The sequence below is a fragment of the Festucalex cinctus genome, chromosome 17 (genome assembly GCF_051991245.1).
Source record: "Festucalex cinctus isolate MCC-2025b chromosome 17, RoL_Fcin_1.0, whole genome shotgun sequence".
Lineage (NCBI taxonomy): Eukaryota > Metazoa > Chordata > Actinopteri > Syngnathiformes > Syngnathidae > Festucalex > Festucalex cinctus.
In genome coordinates, this window is record NC_135427.1 from 15,041,915 (window position 1) to 15,069,024 (window position 27,110).

Consider the following 27,110-nt stretch of genomic DNA (forward strand, 5'->3'; position numbering starts at 1 on the left):
CGGTCCTGTTTTGTTTGTTTTCTCTTCTTGGTGGGGGGGTGGGGGGGGGTCCTTCTTGTTTGGAGACAGAAATCCTCCTTTGCCTTTAATGTGAAAGGCTAACGTTCGCTTACTGGATCCGGTCGGGCGGGCTTTATGACCCTGCAAGCTTCGTCTCGCACATGGTCAGTCAGTCTCACACAAGACACAAAACATTTCTTCTTCTTCTTCTTCTCCTCCTCATTCCTCGTCTTTTCTTCTTTCTTCTGTCCATTTCCCATTTGGATCTTCACTTCCTATCATTCGCCGTCCTTTTTCTCGCACCGGCTTGGGCAACGGACTTCCACAACGATGCCTCGCCATCCACGGGATTTCCCTTCCAGCTTGATCGCGTTTCACGACGTCATTTGACTCGCTTGAGGATGAGGATGAAGATGAGGGTGATGATGATGATGATGATGATGATGATGATGAAGATGAAGGTGACGCTTCGGCCGCACTGATCCGCGCAGGCAGCGCCATGGCCGGCGGCAACTTGGGGATTTGGACGGCACTTCTGGCGTGTCTGTGCGTGAGCGCGAGTCACCCTGCGGGAGGTAACGTACGATGCAACGCGTACGCGCGACTTCACGAAGCAAAAACAAACAAAAACAACATATTCGTCTAATATTCGTGTCACGTGTGTGCAGCTTTTTGTGTGTGGAAATAGAAATATAGAATAGATGAACCACGCCACTCATTGGGGGAACATAATAAACGACTCATATATCATCTGTTGGGTAAAAGACAGTAATATTGTATTCAAAACAACTTTTAATTTCTAAAATAATAATAATATGGTTGATACGCAAAGATATTTGTCCAGAAAGCTATAAGAAAAAAAAATAGTAATCAAGAATTCAAGAAAAACTGTTAAATAATGTAATTTAATGTAAAATTGTATATATATATATATATATATATATATATATATATATATATATATATATATGAATTTTAAATGCATACACATTATTTTGGGCATTTAGCTTAATCATGAAAAATAAAGGACAAAATAAAATAATTACATCCTTTTATTTGTGATTAATTGCAATGTTAAATTTGCAAATAAGTAACACTATTTTACTACATTTATTAAATAAAATTGTGAATTTAAATACAAACTTAAGATACATGCCATTGCTTTCATCAAAATACTGTGACTTCATAATTTAAATGTTTAAATTTGTAGTTTTTTTTTATTCATGACTGTGCAATAAATATAAATTACCATAAACAACCCCCCCCCCCCCCCCCCCAAAAAAAAAGACATATCTTTTTATTTTATCTATCTGTGCTTGCACTGCATCACAGTGAGACCTGTTCCTAATATTTTGACCCATCATGTACCCCTAAAAAAAATAAAATAAATTAAAAAAAAAGTGAAAATATTTGGAACAGCTGATTGGATGGGACCTAATCAAATGGCCACTTGCCTTTTTTTTTTGTCTAGAATTTGTAGGCGGCTGCATGAATGAACTTCAAACTTCAAAATGAATTCACGTACATAAGGACGAGTCACCTCTCACATCTTCACGCTGTGCCATTCATCCTTTTTGCATTTGACGAATCCTGGGAGCTCATTAAGAGGAAGGGCAAGTGTGTGCGACAGTGTTGATTTATTCATCAAGACTTGATACTGTAGTTTGGCCTTGATGGTGCCTCCTCCTCTTCTTCTTCTTGGTGTGGTTTCCCGAGGGCGCGACATGTCTTCCTCCGTCAACTCGGAGGCTTGTTTTGTTTACCTGCTCGAGTGGATCCGACACGACAATAAATTCATTAGCAGCGTGCGGATCAAATGGTGGCGTTGCTCAAATGTTGCCATTCCAAGCTTGCTTTCTTCTTTGTGAATCATTTATAGCGCTGAATGTTTAAGCATGTTTAGTGAATTTCAGACCACAATGCTCTGATTTTTCTTGATTGTCTTCCTTTTTTTTTTTCTTTTTTTTTTACACCTGAAAAGTAGTGCTGGGAAATTAATTGATGTTTATATGTCAGGACAATATTTTTTAAGCTGACTGACAACCTACTGACGGAGTGACCAACAAACTGGCTGACCGATTGACTTATTGATCAACTTTTCAACTGAAAGACCAACTGACCAATTGACGAACCAAGTGACTAACTCACCAACTGACCAATAAATGACACACTGACCCACCGACAAATTGATCGACTGGCGGACCAATAAACAAACCAATGATGCTCCGCCGACTGACCAACCTGCTGAAGTCAAACAGACCGACCAATCTAATCACCAATTTACCAACTGTCAACCCAGGTGGACTAGCCATCTGACAGACTGACAAACTAGTAGTCAACCAACTAATGACAAAAATTGTACATTTTTTTGCCAAATGTTGTTCAATTGAAGGCAGTTAAAACGCGCTAGCTAGCCGTGTCAATCTTACGTTATCTTAGAAATTAGCATGATTTGTAGCTTTTATATATGGAGGTGACGATTACTGTTCCAGTTCAGACTGGATCAACTTTGAGCGGAGAAGAAGAGGGGCTCCGCTTTCTGCTCCGACAGAAAAAAATTTAAACATCGCTAGTCAATCTGATGAATGGTGGTTGCTATCCAAGTTGACAGTTCAGCAGCTATAAACAACACAATCACCAAATTAGACTTCCTCGCTGTTCACAGACCGCAATGATATTGTCCTACATTTTGTTTCAGCTTGTGGCGGAATATGAGGACCAAGTCACACGATTGTGCTAGCTAGCTAGCTAGCTGAACCACAATGATATTGTCCTACATTGTTTTTGTTTCAACATGTGGCAGAATATAAGGACCAACTCACACAATTGTTCTAGCTAGCTAGCTAGCTATTAGCTAGCTGTAGCTATCTAGCTAGCTCACAAGTCCTCATATTCTGCCACGTTTCAACATATTCTGCCACACGTTGAAACAAAAACAATGTTGGACAATATCATTGGTCTGTGAACAGCGAGGAAGTCTGATCTGGTGATTGTGTTAGCTAGCTACTAGCTAGCTAGCTAGCGCGTAAGTAGCTACTTAAGCTGCGACTGACGATTACCCCACAGTAAGTGTCGCGAGAGACGTGTGTGCATCCAGTCAAGCAAAACTTTTTGGGACCATCTCCTCTTGATTCTCAGTTTTGTGTTTTGATGAGGTGCAAAATGCTAATATTCCCCGTGAAACTGCTTATTTCGAGGCTTGTGCAACAGAACCTGCCACTCACGTCCTAGCAAAGGACGTCAACAGTACAATATTTATTTACTGACAGCCGTGACTGAAAAAAGACAAACGTTTGTCTTTTGGCTTTTAGCGCACCAAACAGTCAAGTCACAAAGGTCAAAGTTCAATCCGCGCGTTAAAGTTCACAAGCCGCGTGACACGTTTGTGTGGCGAGCTGCCTCACTGCGCTCACTTGGTTGTCCAGTTTGAGAGTTTCCCCTTTGAATGGATGCCAGAAGCACGTGCTTGGCTTCCAGGCCGGCCGTAAATGAAATCCATCACTTGAAGCGCATTAACATTAACTTTTGGCGATCCACAGGCTGTGACCTTCATCGCTCAGGCCAAGTACGCCCAAGGAGGAGGAGGAGGTGGGTTAGCGGGTGCTGGCGTCCGTCTGGGACAATATGAAGCTCTCACTGAGGCCGAGATGACTTTTTGTCTGCGGGGCCGTTCATTTCCTCCCTTAACGGTGATTATGTGCCGACGTCCCGCTACGGCGACAGTGAATGGGTTCATTACAACCAAAGGCGGGGGGTAGAGAAAAAGACGATGAAAGGTTATTTACCACTAGATGGAGCCTGGTGTTAAATGTCCTGATTATGACTTGGAAAAATAATCATACCCTCAACACATTCCATTTCATTACCAAGCCTTTTCCCTTTATTGAATCAGTTTGGCCACGGTAGTGACAACGCATTCCCCAACCATGTTGTAAATGATTGTTTATTATCTACAAATACAAACGTAGCGGAAAATCCACGAGTAATAGTCCTTGCTACGGAGACACTGCCAGATGGTGCCAAAGCACGGATTTTATATTAGACACAAAAACGGCAAAGAAGGTGGCTTTCGAAGCAACAACAACAGCAGGATGGCCTCCCAAAAGAAAATCGTCAAAAAACTGCAAAAATGTACAGGTTCACTCACTGTGATCTGTATCTTTGGTCTTCGTGCTATGCAAGCGACACAACGTGACAAGAAGACATGCTCTTCCATTAGAAAGTACATAAAAATTTCATACTAAATTATGTGACATTTTTGTGATGTAACATACTGTATATACCTCATTAACGTTTGTGCACCACTCCGCTACATCGTCACTTCCAAGGACTACTACAATGCTACGGAATGTAAGGGAACGGTTGAAGAAACAGTAGTTATTACAAAAACGGCCAGCAGGTGGCAGCAGAGTGTAAGAGATCAACCATTCATGTTGCAACAAGCTCTTTTTGACAATGTTTTCACCAGCAATGTGAATAATGATGAAACTTAGCTAGATTCTAATGCTAATTGCTGCAAAACAAATATTCTTTTTTTTTTTCCTGATGAAAGAATAGACTCTGATCCTTCTTTTGGTAGGTTCCATATTTTTATAGCAATAGAACACAATATTCTGTGAGCCTTGCAAAATCAGTCAAAATCCAGTCAAACAGCCTAGGGGGTTGCTTCAGTGAAAACGGCTGGGAGTGAATGAGTTAAAAGAAAACTTTTTTTTTTTTATGGTAATATTTTCTCTCTTACTGCAAATGAATCTCATCTTGAAATATCGGTTATCGGCCTCCTTGACTACTACTAATCGTTATCGGCCCTGAAAAAAAAATAAAAATAAAAATAAAAATACCGGTCTATCACTAGTCCTATTTACAGTAGTCTGGGATCAAAAAGGTGTCCAAGGACAAGGACTGTGAGAATACGTCAGATTATTTATATTAACTCATTCACTCCCAGCCATTTTCGCTCCTGGCTGTTTTACTGGATTTTGACTCATTTTGCGAGGTCCACAGAATATTGTGTTCTATTGCTTTGCCATGGAACTTACCAAAAGAAAGATTAGAGTCTCTTCTTTGATCAAGAAAAAAAAAGCATATTTCTATCTGTTTCTGTTTTGCAGCAATTACCATAAGAATGTAGCTAAGTTTCATCAATATTCGCATTCCTGGTGAAAACGCTGGCAAAAACAGCTTATTGCAACATGGCCTTGGCTGATCTCTTATACTCTGCTGCCACCTGTTGACCGTTTTTTTTGTAACAAGTACCATTATTTTAAGCCAACTCTTCACGTCAGAAGCTACATCAAAGCCTTGTTGACATGTTTACACGATTTGGGGTTTGAATGAGTTAAAAGTCTTTGAAAAGCAGGAATCTGTCATCCGGTCTACAAATAAGTGCACGCGAGGACACGCATTCACTTGTGATCGCCAAGAAGGAAAATGTGCCAGGAATAAAATGGCATCTGGACTAAATGAGGGCATCGTGATGAGTCGAAACTAAAGTGGCTCCATCATAAGTTTGCAGAATGATGAACGATGACGTCTTTGGATGAGATCGCTTTCCATCCAGGAAAAATTTTCCCCCGACACGATTTTGGCAACAGTGCTGATGTAGTGGATGAGCCACGTCTGCTTCGCTGTTGTGAGGTTCGGGTTTGAATCTCGGCTGCAGGTTCGTCGATGACATCCTAAATTGTCTATCGGTGTGAACGTGAGTGCGAATGCTTGTTTGTCTATTTGTGCCCCCCGTGATTGACCAGCGAGCGTCGGACCGATTCCCCCACGTTCTCTCCTGATGAAAGTCAGCTTGGCTCGGCTCCGGCGAGTCCTAACGAGGACACGCGCGATACAAAAACGTTATTTATTTTACTCATTAGAATCCCTCAAGGAGGAATTCAGACAGCAGGAATCGGTAGCAGGCGGTGAGGATTGACAAGCATATCACGGCGCTAACAAATGATGCTAATTCAAAGAGGTTGCTTGATGGATGATCCGCTTTTCATAAACGACCTTTGCAGGCAAAAACAATGAACTGCAATTGCCTTCGCTGCCGGCCCCTCCCCCTTTTGTTTACCACCGTGATGATTTATTGTACACAAGCTCGAAAAACACCACTGCTTGTATTCTTGCAATCATGTGATATGAGATCACGAAACGACGTTTGTTTTGATTGCATCTCTCCAACTGAGCAGAGCCAAAATCGAATCTAGGGCTGCACGATATTGGAAAAACATGCGATATCCGATATAGTTGCTGAAAAGAAAAATGCACTTATCTGTCATCAACGTCTTACAAATGCAATTATGCCATCCAGTGGCAGAAAAATAACACAAATCACTATCACACTTGTTTTTTACAGTAAAGTACACCTTTTTAATTTTAACTCATTTTTTGGAAATTAGTGTATCATTGACTAAAAAATGCAGCCATATTTCTATTAGATTGTTGGGTTTTTTTTTTTACACTTTTACGATAAGAGGAAGAAAACTTAAAAAATATATTTTATTGTACATTTAGAACAGATATAAAATTTTCAATTAATTGTGAGTTAACTACTGAAGTCGATTTTAATTACGATTAAAAATTGTAATCGCCTGACACCCCTAATCGATAGATTAATCGATTGTAAAAATATTCGATAGTGACAGCGCCGAGGCACAAGCAGCCAGCGTGTGCCGACGAAACATTCACCAAGCAGCATTTCGTTGGTCTCACGTACAAAGTGTCCACCAAAGCAGCGCTGATTTATTTTTGCTCATATCAAAAGGAACAAGGTGTCTTTGTGGAACACCGGGCGCAATAAAGGGACCTTATCGTGTGGAGGGCCTGGCTTTATTTGCACACTTGTTTTATTGAACGAGTAAATAAGACCCGGGGTTTTCCTCCTTTTATTTCTTTTTGATGCTCAACGCTGTGCGGCAAACAAACGAACGCACGTGACTGTTTTTGCCAAGTACGGTTTTCAAGTCTCGTTTTCCCCCCTGATAGGATCCTGTCCTCCCTTGTGTTTACGCAAACCTTCCCTTGAGCTCGTCACAGACGAGATGATCCGCTATTCCAGCAATTAATGATGCCCCCCATGCTGGGTCCTGGATCGGGAAGGGTGAGCCATCGTGATGAACTCCTGTTTTTTTCTGCCGCTGAACAAAGCTCAGCTGAGGGGGTTATTAATGCTGGATAATAAGCAGACTCAGCAATTAAGCAGGGTGAGTCATGGGAGATAGAAAATTGGGGGGGCGGTTGTTTATGTGTCAAGTTCAACCCCACAGAGCTGTACCTTATTAGCGAGTGAGAAAAAAAAATGGTGTCAGACCGGTTGGACCCTTGACTCGACTCGCCTTAAACTGTTTAGATCAGATCTTGTTAAAAAAAGAAAAGATTTTTTTGGTATGAGGACTAGAACTCGTAAAATCTACCCAGCAACCAACCATACAGAAAGTACTATCTTTCATGACTGGGTCATGCCAGGGTTAAGTTTGGGTCATGCAAGGTCTATGCTTACTGTCCTGTGACTAGGGTCATGTAAAGGTTATGTTTACTGTCATGACTAGGGTCATGCAGGGTTATGTTTGGGTCTTGACCGTCTGGTCAAGTGTCTGTTTTGAACTGATACAGTTTCAATTGGTAAGACGCTATGTGATGTCAGATGCTATGTGATGTCAAGAATCTTTAATCTCTATCTGGTCAACAGCCAATCAGATAATTCCACGTCAGTCCTGTTACCCACATGTCTAACCACAGCCAATCAGATCGATTCGCTGTCTATATAAGCCTTACGGAGAAGTGAGTGTTTTTGTCGGATTATACCTCTGTTCCATCTGGCCACCTGCTCCTTTCCACGATGCCTTCTCGTTGTTTCTGGTCTAGTCAATTTAGTTCCTCGCCTTTTGATATTATGCAAAAGTGTGAAACTCTTATTTGTGTCTGCCTTTTTGGGATCCAACCCCAGAACATAACACTATCGATATTTGGTTGGAAATTATGACGGTGACTTAAATCTGCTCTCTTGTTGTGGATAGTCATCTAGCTTGTTTTCAGGTGCTTCATAAATAAAGTTGGGGTGAGGTGAAGGTTTTTATCATGTCCTTGACATTTAAGAAGAAACGAATCGATGTTCCATAATGAACCGATATCGGATTGAAGTGTAGAGAATCGAATCAGAAAAAATTGAATGAAAATCGACTCGATTGAGGAAATGACAATCGATACCCACAGATCCTGACGGGATAATCTCCATACTGAAAGTCTGGTTTGTGTGAAAACCGTTTGAGAAAGTCGGTGAACCGATTCAGATGTCTTGTTTGCGGACGTCATTCAAAATGAACGGTTGTTCGTTTTGACATTGCTAAATCATCTCATTGGACAAGCAAAGCTTATCATTCATTCCAACTTGTGATCTTCCAAGTATGAATCGGAGCGCGCTCCTTCAAAGTTACCTTTCGTGACTTGAATCATGTCTGAAAGTTGGAAGAAGATTGCTTGCTCCGTTCTCCTCTCAAAACTTGTCAGCTGAGGATAAATCCCGTCAAAATACTTTCAAGAGAGTCGAGAGCCAAGTTGCGCGTCAAAAGTCCCGCCGGCTGTCGCGGAAGCGCCAACCAAACCCCCCGCCACCTCCCCCCTGCTGTTTTCACAGAATGTTATACTTGGAAGACGCGGGCGAGCAAACGGTCAATTTGGTGTGTTTGCGCGGTAACAAACGGCGCCGACGAATTGCTGTTCGGGACTTTTTGGAAACGGCTCCCCTACTGCGAGGGGCTGATTAACACTTCTTTGCACTTCTCTTTTGGCTTTCCCATGTCAGACTCGAGTGCGTGTCCGTCTGCCTTCTAAGTAGGACGCTTGTGAATTACATTCGCCGACGATGAATTTGAGCCTTTGTTAGGCCCAGTCAGTCGTCCCAGTACGCGCGTCAAAAGAGAAAGAGAGAGCGAGAGAGAGAGAGAGAGAGAGCGAGAGCGAGAGAGAGAAAAGCCTGTTAGGAACAAAACTAATCCCTGTAACGCTGCTGTTGGGACCGCAATCCCAGTTGCAAAACATCCATCTATGTGTCCGTCTGTCCGTCCAACAGTCCACTATCCCGTCTACGTAGTTCTCTCCATCCGTTTACCCGTCTATTCTATCAATCAATATCGACCAACCAAACCGACCGACTGACCAATCGAAACAATCTGACCTCAGGTCTGTTTGCTAGCAAAGCCTGGACGCTGTACCGTCCACCAAAGGCACATTCTTTGTAGTGTTCGTGTCATCTGACATGTTTAAATTTAGTCTCAGTTTTAGTCCAATTTCAGTTCACGCTTGTTCTTTTTTTTTTTTTTTTTAAACATCACAGTTAGTCAACCTTATCCCATTTTTATTGAGTCAGTATTTAGTCAACTATAAATGTAGCCTTTGAGTCTTTATTTTAGTCCAAGAAAACATCATTTTCTTCGTCTTGTTTTAGTCAACAAAAACTGTCAATGTTTAGCCTAGTTTTAAGTCAGGACAACCATTTTACCCCTGTATATATATATATATTAGGAGTGTGACGATATTGCAATATTGTGATGAATAGTGATGCTTTGTCTCGCGATATATTGTCGATACATCTACACAAGTATCGGCATATTTTTAGTTAATATACAGCCACTATAACAGCTCCATTGTTCTTGCCTTATTGAGCAATTACTTAGCGGGCCACTAGGGGGAGCGCCTCATAAGAGAGGCGGGGAAATGGACAGAAGTCTTCAGGCAAAGAAGACTCATTAGCTTAGTTTTTTTTTTATTATTATTGTTGGTATTATAATATATTATTATTATTATTATATATTAAAATTATGTATTTATATTATAAATATGTATATTTGTATTATATTATGAATTATTATTTATTATTTATTTTTTATGATCATTTATTGATATTTATTTTCTTATTTATTATTCATATTTTATGATTAGTTTTATCGTGGATTAATTACTTGAGCAATATATCAATAATTGCGGTATCGTCATATCGTGAGATAATCGTTTTTGTAAGCCTTGTATTAAATATCGTATCGTGAGATACCCACAGGTTCCCTAATATATATATATATATATATATATATATATATATATATATTCGGCAATATATCGCGATATTAAATCGCGCAATTCTCGAATCGATGCAATAGGCGGCCGAATCGATTTTTAAATATGCATTTTTGATGGAAAAATATTCACCAAAACGTCTTAGGGTTCACACCTTAAGCATGGAGGAATGTTATATTCCACATTAAGTCTTAATATTTTATTTTAATGCTGTTCAAACATGAAATAGATTACAACCTGTATAAGACTGAAGTTTCAGATAAATAAATAATACATTTTCATACAAATCTTACACTGAATTGACAGGTCCTCGGCAATTCACACCCCTTATATATATATATATATATATATATATATATATATATATATATATACATATATATATATATATATATATATATATATATATATATATATATATATATATATTAGGGGTGTCACGATTCGCCAACTCCACGATTCGATTTAAATTTCGATTTTGGGGTCACGATTCGATTTTTTTTTCGATTTTTTTTTTTTTTTTTTTTCCGCTCCCCCACTTTATAACACAGAGGCATATGCTTCTGTAGGCTAAGGCTAGTCTATGATCATTGGTTCTATTCATTGTACAGTAAATCTTATTTCAAAAGATCGGCTACATATAGGTGATGCAATTTCCATATTATTTTTGTGTAAATTTATGTAATATATGATAATTGACATTAGGCAGGAATGATCAAATTCAAAGAATTTATTTACAATATAAAGTTAACCGTCTTGTTCTTACTGAAGTGTAAAATAAAAAATAAAAAAACAAAAACAAAAAGTCACAGTGGGTGCCTGCCATCTATTGACTGTTTTTGGTTACAACAGTGTGCTGTGCGTTCCTCTTAAAATAATGTGCAATGTGCAACAACAACAAAAAATATATTGTATCCAAAGTCATGGAACAAATACAGCCTGAACAAACTATATCCCAACATTTACAGTTGCTGGGCATACTGTAGCGTGGTTCAAGTACACTAATTAAATGTTTGAATCCAGCGTTTTCCAAGGCTGCAGGTCTGCTGCTATAAATAGACCTATGGATCTGGCGTTTCGCGCGAGCTGAAGTGTGTGGAAGTTTCACTGTAAATGAGGATGAAATAGTTGGTTGGACCGTTGTTTTCCCACTTGTTTTCGCCGCCGGCTCCGCTCCCCTAGTATGTATGTGTGTGTTTGTGTCGGCTGGTGCCCGTATAATGGTACTTCAGTTTGAATGCGCCAGCGCGACACTCTGATTGGAGGACTGTGCCAGCGCGACACTCCGATTGGACGACTGTGCCAGCGCGACACTCCGATTGGACGACTGTGCCAGCGCGACGCTATTGTGTATCCGTGTATTATACCCCTATTGGTTATTGTTGTTTCTCCTCCGTTCTGTCAGTTCTGTCAAATGCGGTTATTATTTGTTCACCTTCCACTTTCACTCCCTTGTCAAACCCCTGCCTGAAATTTCAATTAAAACTACTCAGATGTTAAAGTCGACCCGTGTTTATCTACTCTATATTTTCTGTTATTGTGTTACTTCCCTTCCCCTTGACGAGCCGGGCGTAACACCGTGGCCGAGTACAGTACGCGCACATAGCATATCTTGCAACTGTGGTCTTTTTATCGACAACGTGAACGTTGTCGACATAACTCACCGGGAACGTAAAATGTTTCCAAACTGGTGACGAGAGAAGCGGGAGCGGCTTGAAGCACCATTGCTGTGTCTGTCCGCGCTTGCCATCATGACTGCAGGAGAAGTCAGCTAACAAGTGCCGTTAGCTAGTAGCTGAATGGCTGCGTCTCATTTGCTTTCCTGGGAGGTGGCGGTGGCGGCGGTGGCGGCGGGCGCGGGGGGGGGGCATCGAATCGTGTGTCCTCTCTCTATTTCGATGCTCGAAATCGTGACGTAATTTCGATCGATTTCGATAAAAAATCGAAATCGTGACACCCTTAATATATATACATACATATATATATACATACATATATATATACATACATATATATATATATATATATATATATATATATATTTTTTTTTTTACATTTTTTTTTTTTTTTTTTTAAAGCACCATCCTCTTCTCTCTTGCAGGGAGTTGGTTTGTTCAACACAGACCAACGGCCAAGCAGAAAGCCTCCGGGACGACAATACCTCTTCAGCTCGTTGGACACGACTGGAAACCCGTGCACCTGCTCCAAACTCAGGTCAGGCAGAAAATGTCGACCATAAGGGTGTCAAAATTGGGCTATTTATGGAATACGTTTCAATTAACTTAACAAATGGCGTCAGAAGTGGGAGAATGTTTGTTTTGATGCTGTGTGGCCTCTTTTGGTATCACTGAGCCGCTTTTTTTTTTTTTTTTTTTTTTTTTTTTAACCAAGCGCCAGCAAGTCGTGCATCATCGTCACGAAAACACACTCAGCGTGGCGTTGTCCGCTATCAGCGCCAGCATGTGCGGTTCATTCCCGGTCAGCTGTGACAAGAAGAAGTGCTCTGGGTTAAGTCATCCATCACCCCCCCTTATCGCCCCTCTATGCCCCCCCTCCAATTGCGCCAGGGTCCAGTGTCGTCAAGTGGAAGTGGAAGATTCCTTGCACAAGCTGCACGTTGGTGGCGAGATTTATTCAAATGAGCGCTCGAGTTCACCTCGTTGCCAGAAAACTTATGGTGTCATTTGTTTCTTTTCAGGGGAGATGAACAACATCCCCCAAATAAAAGACAATCGAGGAAAGATCTCCATCTCCCGATGGCTAAATTGTCGCTAATACGTTGCCGCTGTTTTTGTGTATACTGAGACTCTTCGAGACGCTGTTGAGACACGCAGCATACATAAAATTCAAATTCCCGCCAACTCATCGCACTTCGTGTTCCTCCGCAGATTCACCCGACGTCACTGAAGCTACTGGTTGAGGTGGAAGGTCAACGGCTGCTTTTGACGCTGCACAAGAACGAGTAAGTTGCGATCGCAGTTCAACGCAAAATGGAGTGAGTATGTTTACTGTAAAAAGACGCATGAAAAAGTCGCAAGCAACCATGACTGGAATGGAATACGAAGTAGGGCTGCTCGACTATGAAGAAAATGTTAACTCATTCCAAAAACGTGTAAATACGTTTAATACTTTGTCCTTGACTCCATAAATCTTATTTATATGTTTTTTTTAAAATGCAAGAGCATACAGGAGGCTTTGATGCAGCTTCTGACATGAAGAGGTGGCTTAAAACAATGGTATTTATTACAAGAACGGCCAGCATGTGGCAGCAGAGTACCAACCAGGGCCATTTTGCAACAAGCTCTTTTTTCCCGTGTTTTCACCGGGAATGTGAGTACTGATGAAACTCTAATGCTAAAATATTAACGCAACACTTTTGTTTTTGCTCCAATGAACTCATTTACTCCCAAAAACTTATAAATACGTTATATTTTAAATATTACCAGTGGCCCAAATATGTATTTATACGTTTTTATTAGGGCCCGAGCAGCGACCGCTGCGAGGTCCCTATTGTTTTTGTAAAAATTCTTCTTCTTCTTCTTCTTCTTTATTCTCCGCAAACGATCGCGATTTTGGGTACCTAAACATTCACGAAAACTCACCAAACTTTGCACACTCCTCAGGCCCGGCGAAAAATTTGATATTATGAAGTCGTCATAACAACGCGACTCTATAGCGCCCCCTAGCGTAGAAAAATAAAAACCAAGCCCGGCACGTTTGAGCTAGAGCAACGAAAATTGGCAGGCACGTGTAGCACCCCGAGACGCACAAAAAAAGTCTATTGGGACCATGTAGCTAAAATGTACAGGAAGTGAGCTATGATTTTTTTAATGTCCAATTTTGGCCTATTTTGGCACATTCACTGTGGTCATGCTTTTTCCCCCTTTGCAAACATTTTTCATCCAATTGACTTCAAACTTGGCATTTATCATCTCAAGACCTGAGAGAACAACTGGGCAAAAAAATCTTGCCTTTTCGAAATACTATATGACGGGGGCGGGGCATCAAATATTGCCTTTAAAATTTCATTTGTCCAGAAAGAGCAAATGCTTAATAACTCCCATGTTCAAACTCCAAAAAATATCAAACTTCTCAGGCAACGTAATAGTCACGGCCTGAAAACATCTATATAATAAAATTCAGTTATACATATAGCGCCACCTAGTGGTAACAATAAATGTCATACTTTACATTTTTAGCTGCTGTGCTGAGCTCGTTGAAGGGATCCAGTTGAAAATTGGTCAGAAAAGCCTTAAGATGTTGATCATGCCCCACACCGAATATTGTAATTTTTCGTCAAAGGGCGTGGCCATTATGGTGCCGCAAAGTCTGAAGAATTTTTGTAACAATAAAAGCTGCATTAACTTGACCGAGATGATCCTATCTTCTCAAAATTTCACACATTTGATGAGAGTCCAGCCCTAAAGACATCTACGAACTTATATTTTATCTTACTGTAAGTGCCACCTACTGGCAATTTTTTTTCTTTTGATTTTTCTTCAATGTTTTTCTCCAACTACGTTAACTGGACCTACCTCATATTTGCTCAGATGAGGGTTCCTGCCTTCATGATGTTACAACACAAAGTTTGTGAGTTTTCGCGAATCGCTGTGGGCGTGGCTAAGCGCTGTTCGCCAAGAAAACAACGCCGATTTTGAGGGTCTAAACATGCACAGAAACTCATGAAACTTGGCACACACCTCTGGCCTGGCAAAATGAGCAATATTTTATCATGTATTGTCCTATTTTTACAAAAATGACTCCATAGCGCCCCCTAGAATTTTTTAACGAAGCAGCCCCGCTTGTACGTTTAAGCAACATCTTCGGAAATTTTTAGGTGTATGAGGGAGCCCAAGACCTACAAAAAAAAGTCTCTTGGACCCATATGCTAAAATGAACAGGAAGCGAGCTACGAATTTTTGAATGGCCCATTTTTGACGATTTCTGCACATTTACAGGGGGCATACTTTTGCCCACTTCTCCTACACGGTTCATCCGACTGAGTTAAGACTTGACCTGGACCATGTCAAGACCGGAGCCAACGACAGGGGGAAAAATCTTGACTTTTCGAAATACTATATGATGAAGGCGGGGCATCAAAATTTGTGTTTCGCACTGAAAAAGGATATGCTTAATAACTCCCCGGTACATGCTCCAAAAAATCCCAAACTTGACATGTATGTTTATCGTCAAGGCCTGAAAGTATCTCATTGACAACATTCAGTTATATATGCAGCGCCACCTAGCCCTTGAGGCATGAAAAAAAAATACCCCACTTACGGTATTTTTACAAAAATTGTAAACTCATTCTCAGTGTGATAAGTAAGTCATTTATGAATATTCTTTTGCTTTCCACCACTCAAAATGTTCACTGGCATCAGACCTATCCAAACATATGTATTTTTTATTTAGTTTTATTTATTTTTGATAGCCTCTTATAGACGTTAAAAGCAGTATCGTGAATGAAGGATATGCTTAATAACTCCCCGGTACATGCTTCAAAAAAATCCCAAACTTGACATGTATATTTATAGTCAAGGCGTGAAGGTATCTCTATGACAAAATTCAGTTATAAATACAGCGCCACCTAGTCCTTGAGGCATAAAAAAACCCAACAACAACCCCACTTACGGTATTTTGTACAAAATAATAACTAAGTAATAACCAAGTCATTTATGAATAATCTTTTACTTTTTCCACTACTCAAGATGTTCACTGGTATCAGACCGATCCAAACATATGTATTTTTTTATTTTGTTTTATTTATTTTTGATAGCCTCTATGGACAATAAAAGCAACATCGTGCAATGAGTACGAGCGATGACGGGTATATATACTTTTGCAAAAAATACCAATCAGGTCAACTCATTCCCTAAAAATAAAAAAGGACGCTGATTTTTGCAGATCTTAACAATCACCAAAACCCATTGAGCTTGACACACACATCACACCTGGCAAAAAAAATCCACATATAAAGGTTTATCATGCCACGTTAAAAGAAATTTTGCTCATAATGTGCCAGTACCCCAATGTGCGAGTACCCCAACGTGCAAGTACCCCAACGTGCAAATACCCCAATGTGGCCCGGGCTGCGAGGGCCCTTTATAGCTGCTCGCAGCTCTAGTGTTTTATTTTGTTTTTTTATGCTAGAGCATACCGAAGGCTTTGATGCAGCATCTGAACTGCAGAGAATGGTTGAAACAATGGTAGCTATTACAAAAATGGCCAGCAGGTGGCAGCAGAGTATAAGAGAGCAATCAGGGCCATGTTGCAACAAGCTGTTTTTGCCCATGTTTTCACCAGGAATGTGAATATTGATGAAACTTAACTATATTCTAATGCTAATTGTTGCAAAACGGAAACAGATAGAAATAGTTTTTTTTCTCCTGATGACATCAGAGACTAATCTTTCTTTTTAGATAGGTAGGTAGATTCCATGTTTTTATAGCAATAGAACACAATATTCTGTGGGCCTTGCAAAATCAGTCAAAATCCAGTAAAACAGCCGGGAGCGAATGGGGTTGCTTCAGTCAAAATGTCTGCCAGTGAATGAGTTAATCACGATTATTTTGGTCATAATTGTAATCACGATTAGGAGAATTGTTTGTACAAAACAAGAAAATGTTTAAACATGTAAAAAATATTAAGACAAATTTCTTTGAAACACTAATTATGTAAGTTCCTTTTGGACCAAACAAGATTTATTAAATTAGTCATTTTAAAATTAAAATTAAAAAAATTTGCAAATATATGAATTTAAACAACACAAAATTAATATGAATAATCTTATTTTTGTTGACAATTTTGATTTTGTAATTTTGGAGTGTAATCATTAAAATTAAATTCCGATTCATTGTACAACCCTAATCGAAAGTCAACCATTTTAGTTTGACGTCGATTTCCCGACCTTTGACAGTTTCCAAATAGAGAATTCACTCCCAACTGCTTGTCAAGGGAATGGAGTGAGGTTCCCTTATCATGGCAAAGTTAGCACTTCTTTCGCTACCAAGCGGGAGTGACAGCTGAGGGCGGCATGCGCCGCGCGACTCCCGAAAGCGTTTTTTCTCCGAAACAAAGTGGTGAGAAAACAAGTCTGCGGCTTTCATTCAAATCTTTTTCACTCAACCTCCGCTCAGCTGCTTATGTTGTCTGTGTTTGGACATCTGGAGTTGATCAGCGGCGCTGAGCCCCGAGCCGCCTGCGCAACCGGACCAGCTCATAATAATGACGCCGCAGCAGGTTCTCGATGAGGATCGTGGAACAAACACACACAGCAATTTTCTGTTTTAGCCAATGAGAAGGCCCGAAAATAAGACGTGGTTGAGGGGGGTTGGATGTGCGTATGTGGTTGCAGAATTCCAGGAAACTTTCAATGGAATGGGAAGCACTGGAGAGTTTATTGAAATAACCAAGAATTTATGGGAAATAACAGAAATAAAGTGGAAGTTAGCGCTTCAATGCATGAGCGGGAAAAGAGCGAGGCTCCCTGAGCTCAAAACGTTTGCTCATGAAAACATGATGCAAGCTCACAGAACTCATTCATTTCGTACCTATATAGTACAGACAATATTTCAAAATTCAAAATTGTGGGGCTGCATATGTCAACGCGCTAACTTTGCCAGGATGAGGAACCTTACTCCATTCACTTCATAACAATTGCTCTTGGAATAATGTCAATTATTGCAGTTTTGAATGACTGTATTAAAACTATCTTTTAGGGATGCAGATGTGTTGACGCGCTAACTTTTACCAGCATGGGAACCTCACTCCACTCACTTTTGTTGGACACATATGAAATATTTCAATCCTGTATTGACATATTTTATCTTTAAGGGATGCCGATTTATTTTCATGCTAATTTATCCATCGTAGGGTACTTGACTCCATTCCAACAGTTTGTAAGGCGAGCTAAGAGATTCTCGGGCTAACATGTTGCCTAATCTCTAACCCTACAGACAATATTTCAAAATTCAAAATTGTAGGGCTGCATATGTTGATGCGCTAACTTTTCCAGGCTGAGGAACCTCATGCCATTAACTTCATAACAATTGCTTTTGGAATAATGTCAATTATTGCAGTTTTGAATGACTGTATTAAAAATGTTTTAGGGATGCAGATGTGTTGACGTGCTAAATTTTATCAGCATGGGAACCTCACTCCATTCACTTTATAACAATTTCTCTTGGAAAAATATCAATTATTGCATTTTTGAATGACTATTAAAAATGTCTTTGTTATGCCCCTGCAGACAATATTTCAAAATTCTAAATTGTACAGCTGCACATGTTGACACGCTAACTTTGCCAGTCTGGGGAACCGCGCTCCATTCACTTTATAACAGTTTTTCTTGGAATAATGTAAATGATTGCAGTTTTGAATGACTGTATTAAAAATGTTTTAGGGATGCAGATGTGTTGACGCGCTATATTTTACCAGCATGGGAACCTCACTCCATTCACTTTTGTTGGACGCATATGAAATATTTCAATCCTGTATAGACATATTTTATCTTTAAGGGATGCCGATTTATTTGCATGCTAATTTATCCATCCTATGGAACCTCACTCCATTCCGCCAGTTTGTAAGGCGAGCTGAGATGTTCTCGGGCAAAGGCAGCATTGCAGGTTTGCTTGTCAGCAGACGGCATTTGTTTCATGACATTTGGAAAGTGTCTGCCCCCTTGACATTAAGACGGATGGAGGCTGAGGATTTGGGGAGGGGCGAAAAGGGCGCGCGCCGCCCGGAGCGAGCGCGGCAGCGTGTGCAAAGTGCCCCCTCAAATAAAAAAATAAAAAAACAGACAGACGAGAAAGGATGGATGACTTAAGGCGGAAATTTCTATTTGGTGTCTCATACCTGGCTTCCACAATCAATTCAATATTTTTTTTCTACCAATCAAATTGGATATTTAAAATTTATTTACTTATTTATTCATTTTATTTTTGTATTTTGTTTAGATTTCATAAAATAATGTATTTATTTTTACTTGGAGGGGATTATTACATAACTAGCTAATTAAATGCAAAATAAACAATTAAATACATGAGAATGAATTATTTTATCATTAAAATGTTTGTGCTTATTTTTATTCATTGATCTCAAAATCCTGTAATATTTGTTCCATTAAATGAGCTGATTTTCTGTAAGATGGTTTAATTAATACATATTTATGTATTTAAGATATTTTTATACATCTCTCTTTTTAAATAATTGATCACTGTTTTGAAATGATTGATTGAAATGAATTATTTTACATATGCATTTAACTAGACATAATAAAATAAAAATGCGGAAAAAAATTATTACTAACATCCAATTTTTTTTGTATTTATTTTTTCTTAAATTAATTTATCTCATTAAATAATTAGTTGGTTCTGCATTAGAAAATTAATTAAAATTGAATTCAAAATGCATTTAAGTTTTTTTCCCATTTATCTCATTAATGTATTTATTGTAAATAATAAAACACATTTATGATTAAAATAAAATATTTCATTTTAAAAATGAGTTAATTATTTATTATAAATAACCTAAAAATGGAACATGATTATTAAAATAAATTAGCATATTCTACGGTTGTATCTTGCAATTAGTTTCTCATTAAATAATTGTTTTCTTTTTATTATATTTATTTATTTATTGTATAAAAACATGCAAAAATGAGTAAAATAAAATATGACAGTTTGTATGGATGTATATTTCATGAAACAATTGTGCAATTAATGACAATCAAAAGAAGTATAAGTGACAAAAAAGTGACCTGGCCCATGTGTCGGCGTTAAAAATGAAAGCGGCAAAGTTGTCCCATCTCTTACGTAACACCATTTGAAAGCACTCGAGGCACTCATCATCCAATTTCATGCCTTCAACTGATTGTTTCAATTTCGCTTCCCTGATTCTGCTCCCATTTTCCCCTCGCAGCCGAATGTGCGGCCCCGCGACCCCGAGGAGCATTTCCACGCTTGCTTCATGGCAAATACGCACAAAAATATGCAGAAATATGCAACGCACATACGTGACAGCAGGCGTGGGCAGCGTGTTCCGGGCTTTCTTTCTTCAAACTTTTTCCGGCAGAATAACAATAGCCATGATGAGGATGATTCGGATGATTTGACGCTACGGAGCTCGCCGGAAGGTTTCCCGGGGCGTGAAACGTCCGCCGTGACTCGCCGTATCGAGATACCGGGCTGTTTTAGGATATGAGTTCAAGCGGGTCTGCGACCATGCTCTTAACTCAGAATCTCAAATCATCATTCCCATAGAAATGAATGGAAACAATATTAAAGAAATACTTTACTTATTTAGCCATTTTTGGCAGTCAAACAATATTTTGCCTATAATAAATTTGATATTTTCATTATTTTTCATGTACAATTAGTACCTTTAAAAACACACTTTGCAACTTGCTGTCGACTGAAAATGAAATCAAAAGGGCTCAGGTAAACAATCACAGCTCAGCTTGTGAATGTCACATGACCAAACCTAGAAAACAGGTGAGCTGTGATTGGTTACCTGAGCCCTTGTGATGTCATTTTCAGTCGACAGCAAGTTGAAAATGTGTTTTTAAAGGTACTAATTGTATGTGAAAAATAATGAAAATATCAAATTAATTATAGACAAAATATTACCTTTTTATTTCTATAGTGGGCTAAATAAGTGAAGTATCCTTTGAATCTCTTCTAGTCTTCCCAAATATATATACAGTATTTTATATTTACTTCATTTGCATTGACTATTTTTTTATTTTTTGGAAATGTACGTATTTTATATTCTTATCAAATCAAAAATGTTTTCGATTTATTTTTTTTTAAATTTTTTTATATTTATTTTTTACGGAAGCGTATAGCATTCACTTGAAAGAAAACCAAAAACTTTCCGACTAATTTTTGGGATAAGCTTTGTTTGAGTAATTTTTTATTTTTTTTAATTTACAATTTTTTTTTCCTGTTTTACTGAGTTTTTTTCTGTTTTTTAAAGTGTATTTTCCTCCTGTTTTTATGAATTGTTTTCCCTTTTTTTCTGAATATTTTTTTATGACAGAAAAAATATTCAGTAAAACAGAAAAAAAAAAAAAAAAGCAGGAAAAAAAAAATATTTCTTCAAGTGAATGCAATATGCTTCCGTAATTTTTAAGTATTTAAAAAAGAAACAAAAAAAAAAACGACAACAAAAAAAACCATAACTCCGCACAATGATATTCTGTCTGGTAAATGCATCTTTGGATTGCACATTACTGCCCCCCACAGGACAGTGTTGTAACCACTACTCCACTATTCACAAGTCCAAATGAGCCGGCACGTTTTCCTTGTCTAGTATTCCGCCCTCCAATGAAGATTGCGGCTTTATTGTTTGGCCTTGGGGGAGGTCATGTTTTCTCAAATGGCTTCCAGTTGCCGAGCACGAAGCGTCGGGGGGGTATCGTGCCTCGTCTCGGCCAAGCTGTGGACCTTCAGGCGGTCGGCGTGCTCCGCCGCCTTGTTTGCCTTTTGCAGCGCGCTGCCAGATCTGCACTTGGGGGGGACGGCCGGCGGGGTGGAGGGAGGGTGCGGGTGGTGGAGGGGGGCTTGGGCCACTCGCTGGGGCGGCTGAGGATGCTCTGGCCAACTTAACGGGCCTTGAGGGCGGGACCAGCCATCTGCTTTTTGTCTTTTGCTTGCTGTCCGATAAGGGGACGTTTCATCCGACCTTTTTGCCCGCATGAACTCGGAATAGCTTTCGAGACTGGCCAATGGCAGCGTTGCATTATATCGCATCACCTCGCATTGTATCGTCTTTTATCTCGTGGAATCTTGCCGTTTGTTTTCCCGTGTTTGATGTCACATTAGCGTGTTACTTAGGCTAGCATGCTAGCTAATATTATTGATGAGCGTCATGTGATGTTGGTTTGTTTGTGTTGAATAATTTAACTTCGGAATGCATGATTGTGTACATGCTAGAAGTGTTGATGCTTTATGATCATCTTTGGGTTTTTTTGTGATCTGACGCCATCTTGTGGCGTCTACACACAATTACAAGCCCGTTTGGAGGGGCTTCTATTCTTTGCAGATTTTCACTATTCTCAGTCCCTTAGTTTGACTTTATTTTAGGGTTTGAGGGTTTAATTACAAAGCAGCTCACTTTATTATTATTATTTTTTTATACCTGTATGGCGGTGAGGAATGTTAAAAAGTTACTTAAATCCTTGCCTGTGTGGTTAATAAAGACGTTATGACGACGAATGAACTGTTAGCTTGTGATATTCTGTCTTTTCCTTTTAACTACTTCCTTCAAAAGGGTTTTTCTTTTTTTTTTTAGCAGGGGCAAGGCACTCTTTTGAATGAGCTTCTCAGAAATTCCAATTATTTTGATGCTCAGAGCGGCACTTACTTAACAAGGTGGAGTCGGTGCTGCTCCGTCCCCGATTAATTAGGCGAGGTCTTCGTTTTTTGGAGAGGCGGCTGCCGGAAAGCTGAGTCGAGGATACTTCAAGCGGTGCTGTTCGGTCTGTCGTCGGGTTCCGCCCAATCGTGCCTGGGCTTCAGAAGTCCTTTAAAAAAAAAATAAAAAAATGGCTTTGAAGACCCTTTTGAAGACATGGTTGCCCAAGAATAATACATAAAAATACAAGTAGATAGACAATGACATAAAACACTATCGAATTGTATTATGTATGGGTAAAAGGAAAGTAGTAATTGTTCTTTTTATGACAAAATACATACAATTTTCCGATATTTAACTATTAACATCAGAAATTGTAAACATTTTGGATTCACTCGCAAGCCATTTTCACAGAAGCAGTCCCCTTCACTCCCGCCTGTTTTACTGGATTTGGACTGATTTTGCAAAGCCCACAGAGTATTGTGTTCTATTGCTAAGTTTCATCATTATTCACAAATCTATTTAGAATTGTGAGTGAGTAATTGAGCTTTTTTTTCCAACATGGCCCTGGTTGATCTCTTATACTCTGTTGTCACATGCTGGCCTTTTGTGTAATAACTACCAATTCTTCAACGTTCTTTGCAATTGAGAGGCTGCAACAAAGCCTTCTGTATGCTCTAGCATAAAAAACAAAACAAAAATATGTATAAATACGTCTTTGGGACACTTAAAACATTTAAAATAGAACGTATTTATACTTTTTTTGGGAGCAAATGAGTTAATGACTTGCAAATTTCACAATTTGCGTAGGGGCTTGGTCCCCATTTCCCACAGATGGTGAGGGATCACTGTAATGTTCCTTTCTGCGTCATAGAGAAAAAAACGAGTGGTACAAAGTGGTTTGCCCGTCTCGCTATCCGGTTGACCTTCTCTTCACTCGCACCTTGCTGTCGGAGGACCGTCTGGCCACAATAGGGCCTGCCAGGCGTTGATGAAGAGGCTTCGGGAGTGCAGGGACCCCGCGGAGATAAGGTCGCAAACGGTTACACGGTCTTGGTTCAAGTGACAGAGAGCGTTTGAGTGGAGGAGGCAGTAATTCAGTCAGCTTGGAGCATCGCTGACCGATGACAACCAATGAGGCTGCGAAAAAATTCTGGGACTTGTTGCATAAGAGCACGTCACAAACAATGAAAAAAGCAACAGAAACACTACAACGAATAAGTTGTTAGGGTGTTATGGAGTTGACCAATAAATTAAAAAAAAATATATATATATATATATATTAATACACGAGGTTAGTGATGAATCCAAACCAACAGCCGAGCCTTTTTCAGCATGTGAGAGAAACATGGTGGCAGTGTTAAGACTTGATCATGAATGAATGATTCGTGCCACTTAATAATGAATAGATTTCCAAAGGCACTTGGGGTTGAATTTGGTCCAGTCCAAAGCGGTTTTAAAATATGAATATGAAGTGTCCAACCATTGGAAGTACACTTAATTTTCTCCAAGAATAGTTGGCGGGCGGGACACTTTCTGGCAAACTTCCCCGGTCATGTCACGGTAAGCTAGGAAGCTAAGATAAGCTAAGCTAACCCTCGGATATTTGGCTCTTGAAGTGATGTTTGCATTTTTGCATATGGCTGAAAGCGATATAACGAGATTCATGTCAGATTAATGGGCCTGGTAGATGATGGACGAGGGTCGATGCATCGTTGAGAACTGATTGAACCTTCGTCAGCAAAATCCAATTTAACGGACGCCGATGAAGATTTACAGTTGTGTAAATGTATTCCCTAATGAATTTCACTTGGCGTGTTATGCTCTCGCTCTTGCTCCCGCTCTGATTTCCTTGTTTGTTTGTTTTTCCCTCTTCCTCCGATGCCTTTTTCTGCACATTGTCAAGATTTCTATCAGAACGCCAGCTGGTCAGTGTGCACCAATACAAAATGAAAATGTGATGCAGGAAAATGTCAGCAAAAAAAAAGGGAGGACGTCTGCATGAAAGACATGAAGGGAAAGAGAAAGTTTACAGTTTTTGTATGTCATCTTTAATTGTATACATTTTGCCTCTAGGTGGGAGTGAAGAAAGAAGGAAAATTTCTAACAATGTTTCTGGTATTTCTGTCATGTTTAGTTACTCGGATTTAACTTTCCCCCCCGGTGAGTATGTCTGGATGGCTTTAAAAGTTTCTTTAAGATCTGGTTACCAAAATCTGATTTCCAGTATTGATCAATTTTCTCACAGTTTGCTTATAGAAAACACAAATGTCAATACCAGATTTGCTTTTGTTTGAAAGCCAAAAATTGAAAATGTGTTTCGAGTTTTCAAAATGGACAAGCAAGTCATCGCAAAAAGAGCTCGATGAGTCTAAGCTTAGTCTTCAGTACCTCCACGAGTATGTTTTTTTTTTGGTTTGGTTTTTTGTTTGTTTTTTTTGTTGTTGTTTTTTGCCGTGCAGCAAAATTGTATTTCCTGCAGCATCTCAGCTCTGAGCTGTCCCCCGGATAACCCTCAAAGAAACCTCACAGTCCTTTTTTTGATTTTCATCAAGATGTACTTTTTCCTCTTTTGAAAGCGCTCGTTGCTTACTTTGAACCAAGCGTTTTTTTTTTAAGATTCTCCCTTGTGTAATTTCACTGACAGCCAAGAAGGCGTTGCTCGATCTGTCGTGAGCGTCTTTACCCTCGCAAAGACACTCCGATCCATGTGTGAGCGCGTACTGCAAACTCCCGAGCAAACATGCATAAATCACTGCGGCACCTCCGACTGACGTTCTTCTCTCCTAACTCAATGCAAACGGCGGATGGAAAAACAACAAACAAACAAACAAAAGCCATTGGGGCCAGATGGGAGGATGAAGCGTCTCGCTTCCAGTAATCCATTCGAGACTTGAGACTGTAATTGCCGCCAAAGGTGCACCAACAAAGCGTGAAGGCTGAGAATACTTACAGTATGTACACATACATGTGATCAATCAATTGTTTACAACACGTTGCAGGTGTATTCATTTTGGTAAAAAAAGGTTAATTAAGGGTCACAGTGAAAGTGGCTGCGCAGCAGACTCTTGAATGTTTGGAAAATTCAGCCCTGAGAACTGAGCATGTTTCTTGTGCGTTTTGGGGGGAAAAAAAAGTAAGTCTGCCATTTTACACTTTAGGGTTAATTTGGCCATTCCAGGGTTTCCTTGAAGGACAAACTCGTCTTTAAAGCCGGCTTCGTTCCTCAAACAAATCTTGTACAGACAGAACTGTCCCAAGACATGCGAGTGTCCGAAAGAAGATGCATCGGTAGTTTTTAACGGCTGTAATATATATGCCAAGTCTGGAGTGGCGCTGTAGCGCTGCCACAGGGAGTTAACGGAAAGCGTAGAAGAAGAATCAGCGAAGAAGAAGAAGAACCACTTATCTAAATAGCCGGTTTTGAAGTCGCGAGGCCGCCATATTACTCCTCCCGAGAAACGTTTCTCGGCATACGGTCCTATACATTTACAGTATCAAAATTAGAGAAGATTTGAGACAGTACTTAGTAGAAACAACAGGCAACTAACTGAACGATAAAAGAAAAGAGGTCTTCAAAATAGTTTAAACCGTAGTCTGCTCGCGAGATGGGAGGAGTAAGATGGCTGCTATTGGCTATCCAGTAATATATACAGATCAGTGAGACAAACAACACAGGAGAAGTGACAATGCCAGGTGATTCAAGTACAACAAAACATTTTGCTGTAAAAGCATAAACAAGCTAAGGAGGTTGCGCAAAACAATGAAGACATGGCTATCCATCATTGTTGTTGACAGTCTGGCAGTTCAGTTCGAGCACAGTCACGGGAAAAGTAGCTATCTTGCTATGGTGTCCACTGTGGGGCCCGGTTTCAAAAGTGATCGGTTTCAAGCTCCGAAACCGAGCCGCTGTGTGGACGAACTGCCTAAATGGTAAGAAACTTGTGCGGCTACGGCTTTCGTGTGAACGGGGCCTAAGATGAGTTGGTTCTTCAAGGAAATCCAGGAATGGCCATTCGACAAGAATTCGTTACATTCGCAAATGTTCGCCCCCCCCCCCCCCTCAGTGGGAAACGAGATTTACCAAATTTCAATTTAGTGGGACGGTAAATCGTGAAACCGTAACGTGTGGGCAGAGTTCAGTTTCCAAGATCACCTAACTCAAAATAAATCAGCTCCACAAGGTCAGAATCATTTCCCTGAACCTCATTTTGTAATCAAAAGCCCTGAATGGATTGTGTTGTGTGCAGATAATCAGCCAATTGAGAAAGTCAATAATGCGCTCTTGTATAGTCACTAACAGACTTGCGTGTGTCTCGCTATATCATCTTCGGGTTTATTTGTTGCCGCCTCTCTTTCCCGATTATTTCATCCTTTTGTCGAGGGGGAGGTATGCATCACCGGCTGGCCTGTAATTGGGAACCCTCGAGTCATCCGTCCTGCCGACGCTGCACGGAGATGACACTTAATTGATTTCCAGGGGCATGCCTGGGCTTAACCGCATCAATCTTCAGGTGACTGTCACTGCGATAATTGCGTACCCTCGGATGCTAATGGCTATCGCATCTGACCGTCTCGCTGCTTCGCGATGCCAGGAGGGTGTTAGGAATAATAACGAGGCCGCCGTAATAAATGGAGCTGGGCTCAACGCTCTCCTGATCTGCCGTGACTTTTCAGTGCTTTTAAAACAT

At 39.9% G+C, this 27,110-nt stretch overlaps 1 protein-coding gene and 1 long non-coding RNA gene across 2 annotated transcripts in view; one reads left to right on the forward strand and one right to left on the reverse strand.

Moving 5' to 3' along the window:
* Positions 1-173: 173 nt before the first annotated feature.
* Positions 174-27,110, forward strand: part of adam12a (ADAM metallopeptidase domain 12a) — a 56,908-nt gene continuing 29,971 nt past the window's right edge. Inside the window, exons 1-3 of the mRNA XM_077502531.1 lie at positions 174-575; positions 12,164-12,276; positions 12,951-13,024. Of these exons, the coding sequence (XP_077358657.1) occupies positions 500-575; positions 12,164-12,276; positions 12,951-13,024 (263 nt within the window). The 5' untranslated portion in view covers positions 174-499. The remainder of the gene's footprint in view (positions 576-12,163; positions 12,277-12,950; positions 13,025-27,110) is intronic.
* Positions 22,435-27,110, reverse strand: part of LOC144004885 (uncharacterized) — a 35,675-nt gene continuing 30,999 nt past the window's right edge. The window contains exon 4 of the long non-coding RNA XR_013279454.1: positions 22,435-22,588. This is a non-coding gene — a long non-coding RNA (uncharacterized LOC144004885). The remainder of the gene's footprint in view (positions 22,589-27,110) is intronic.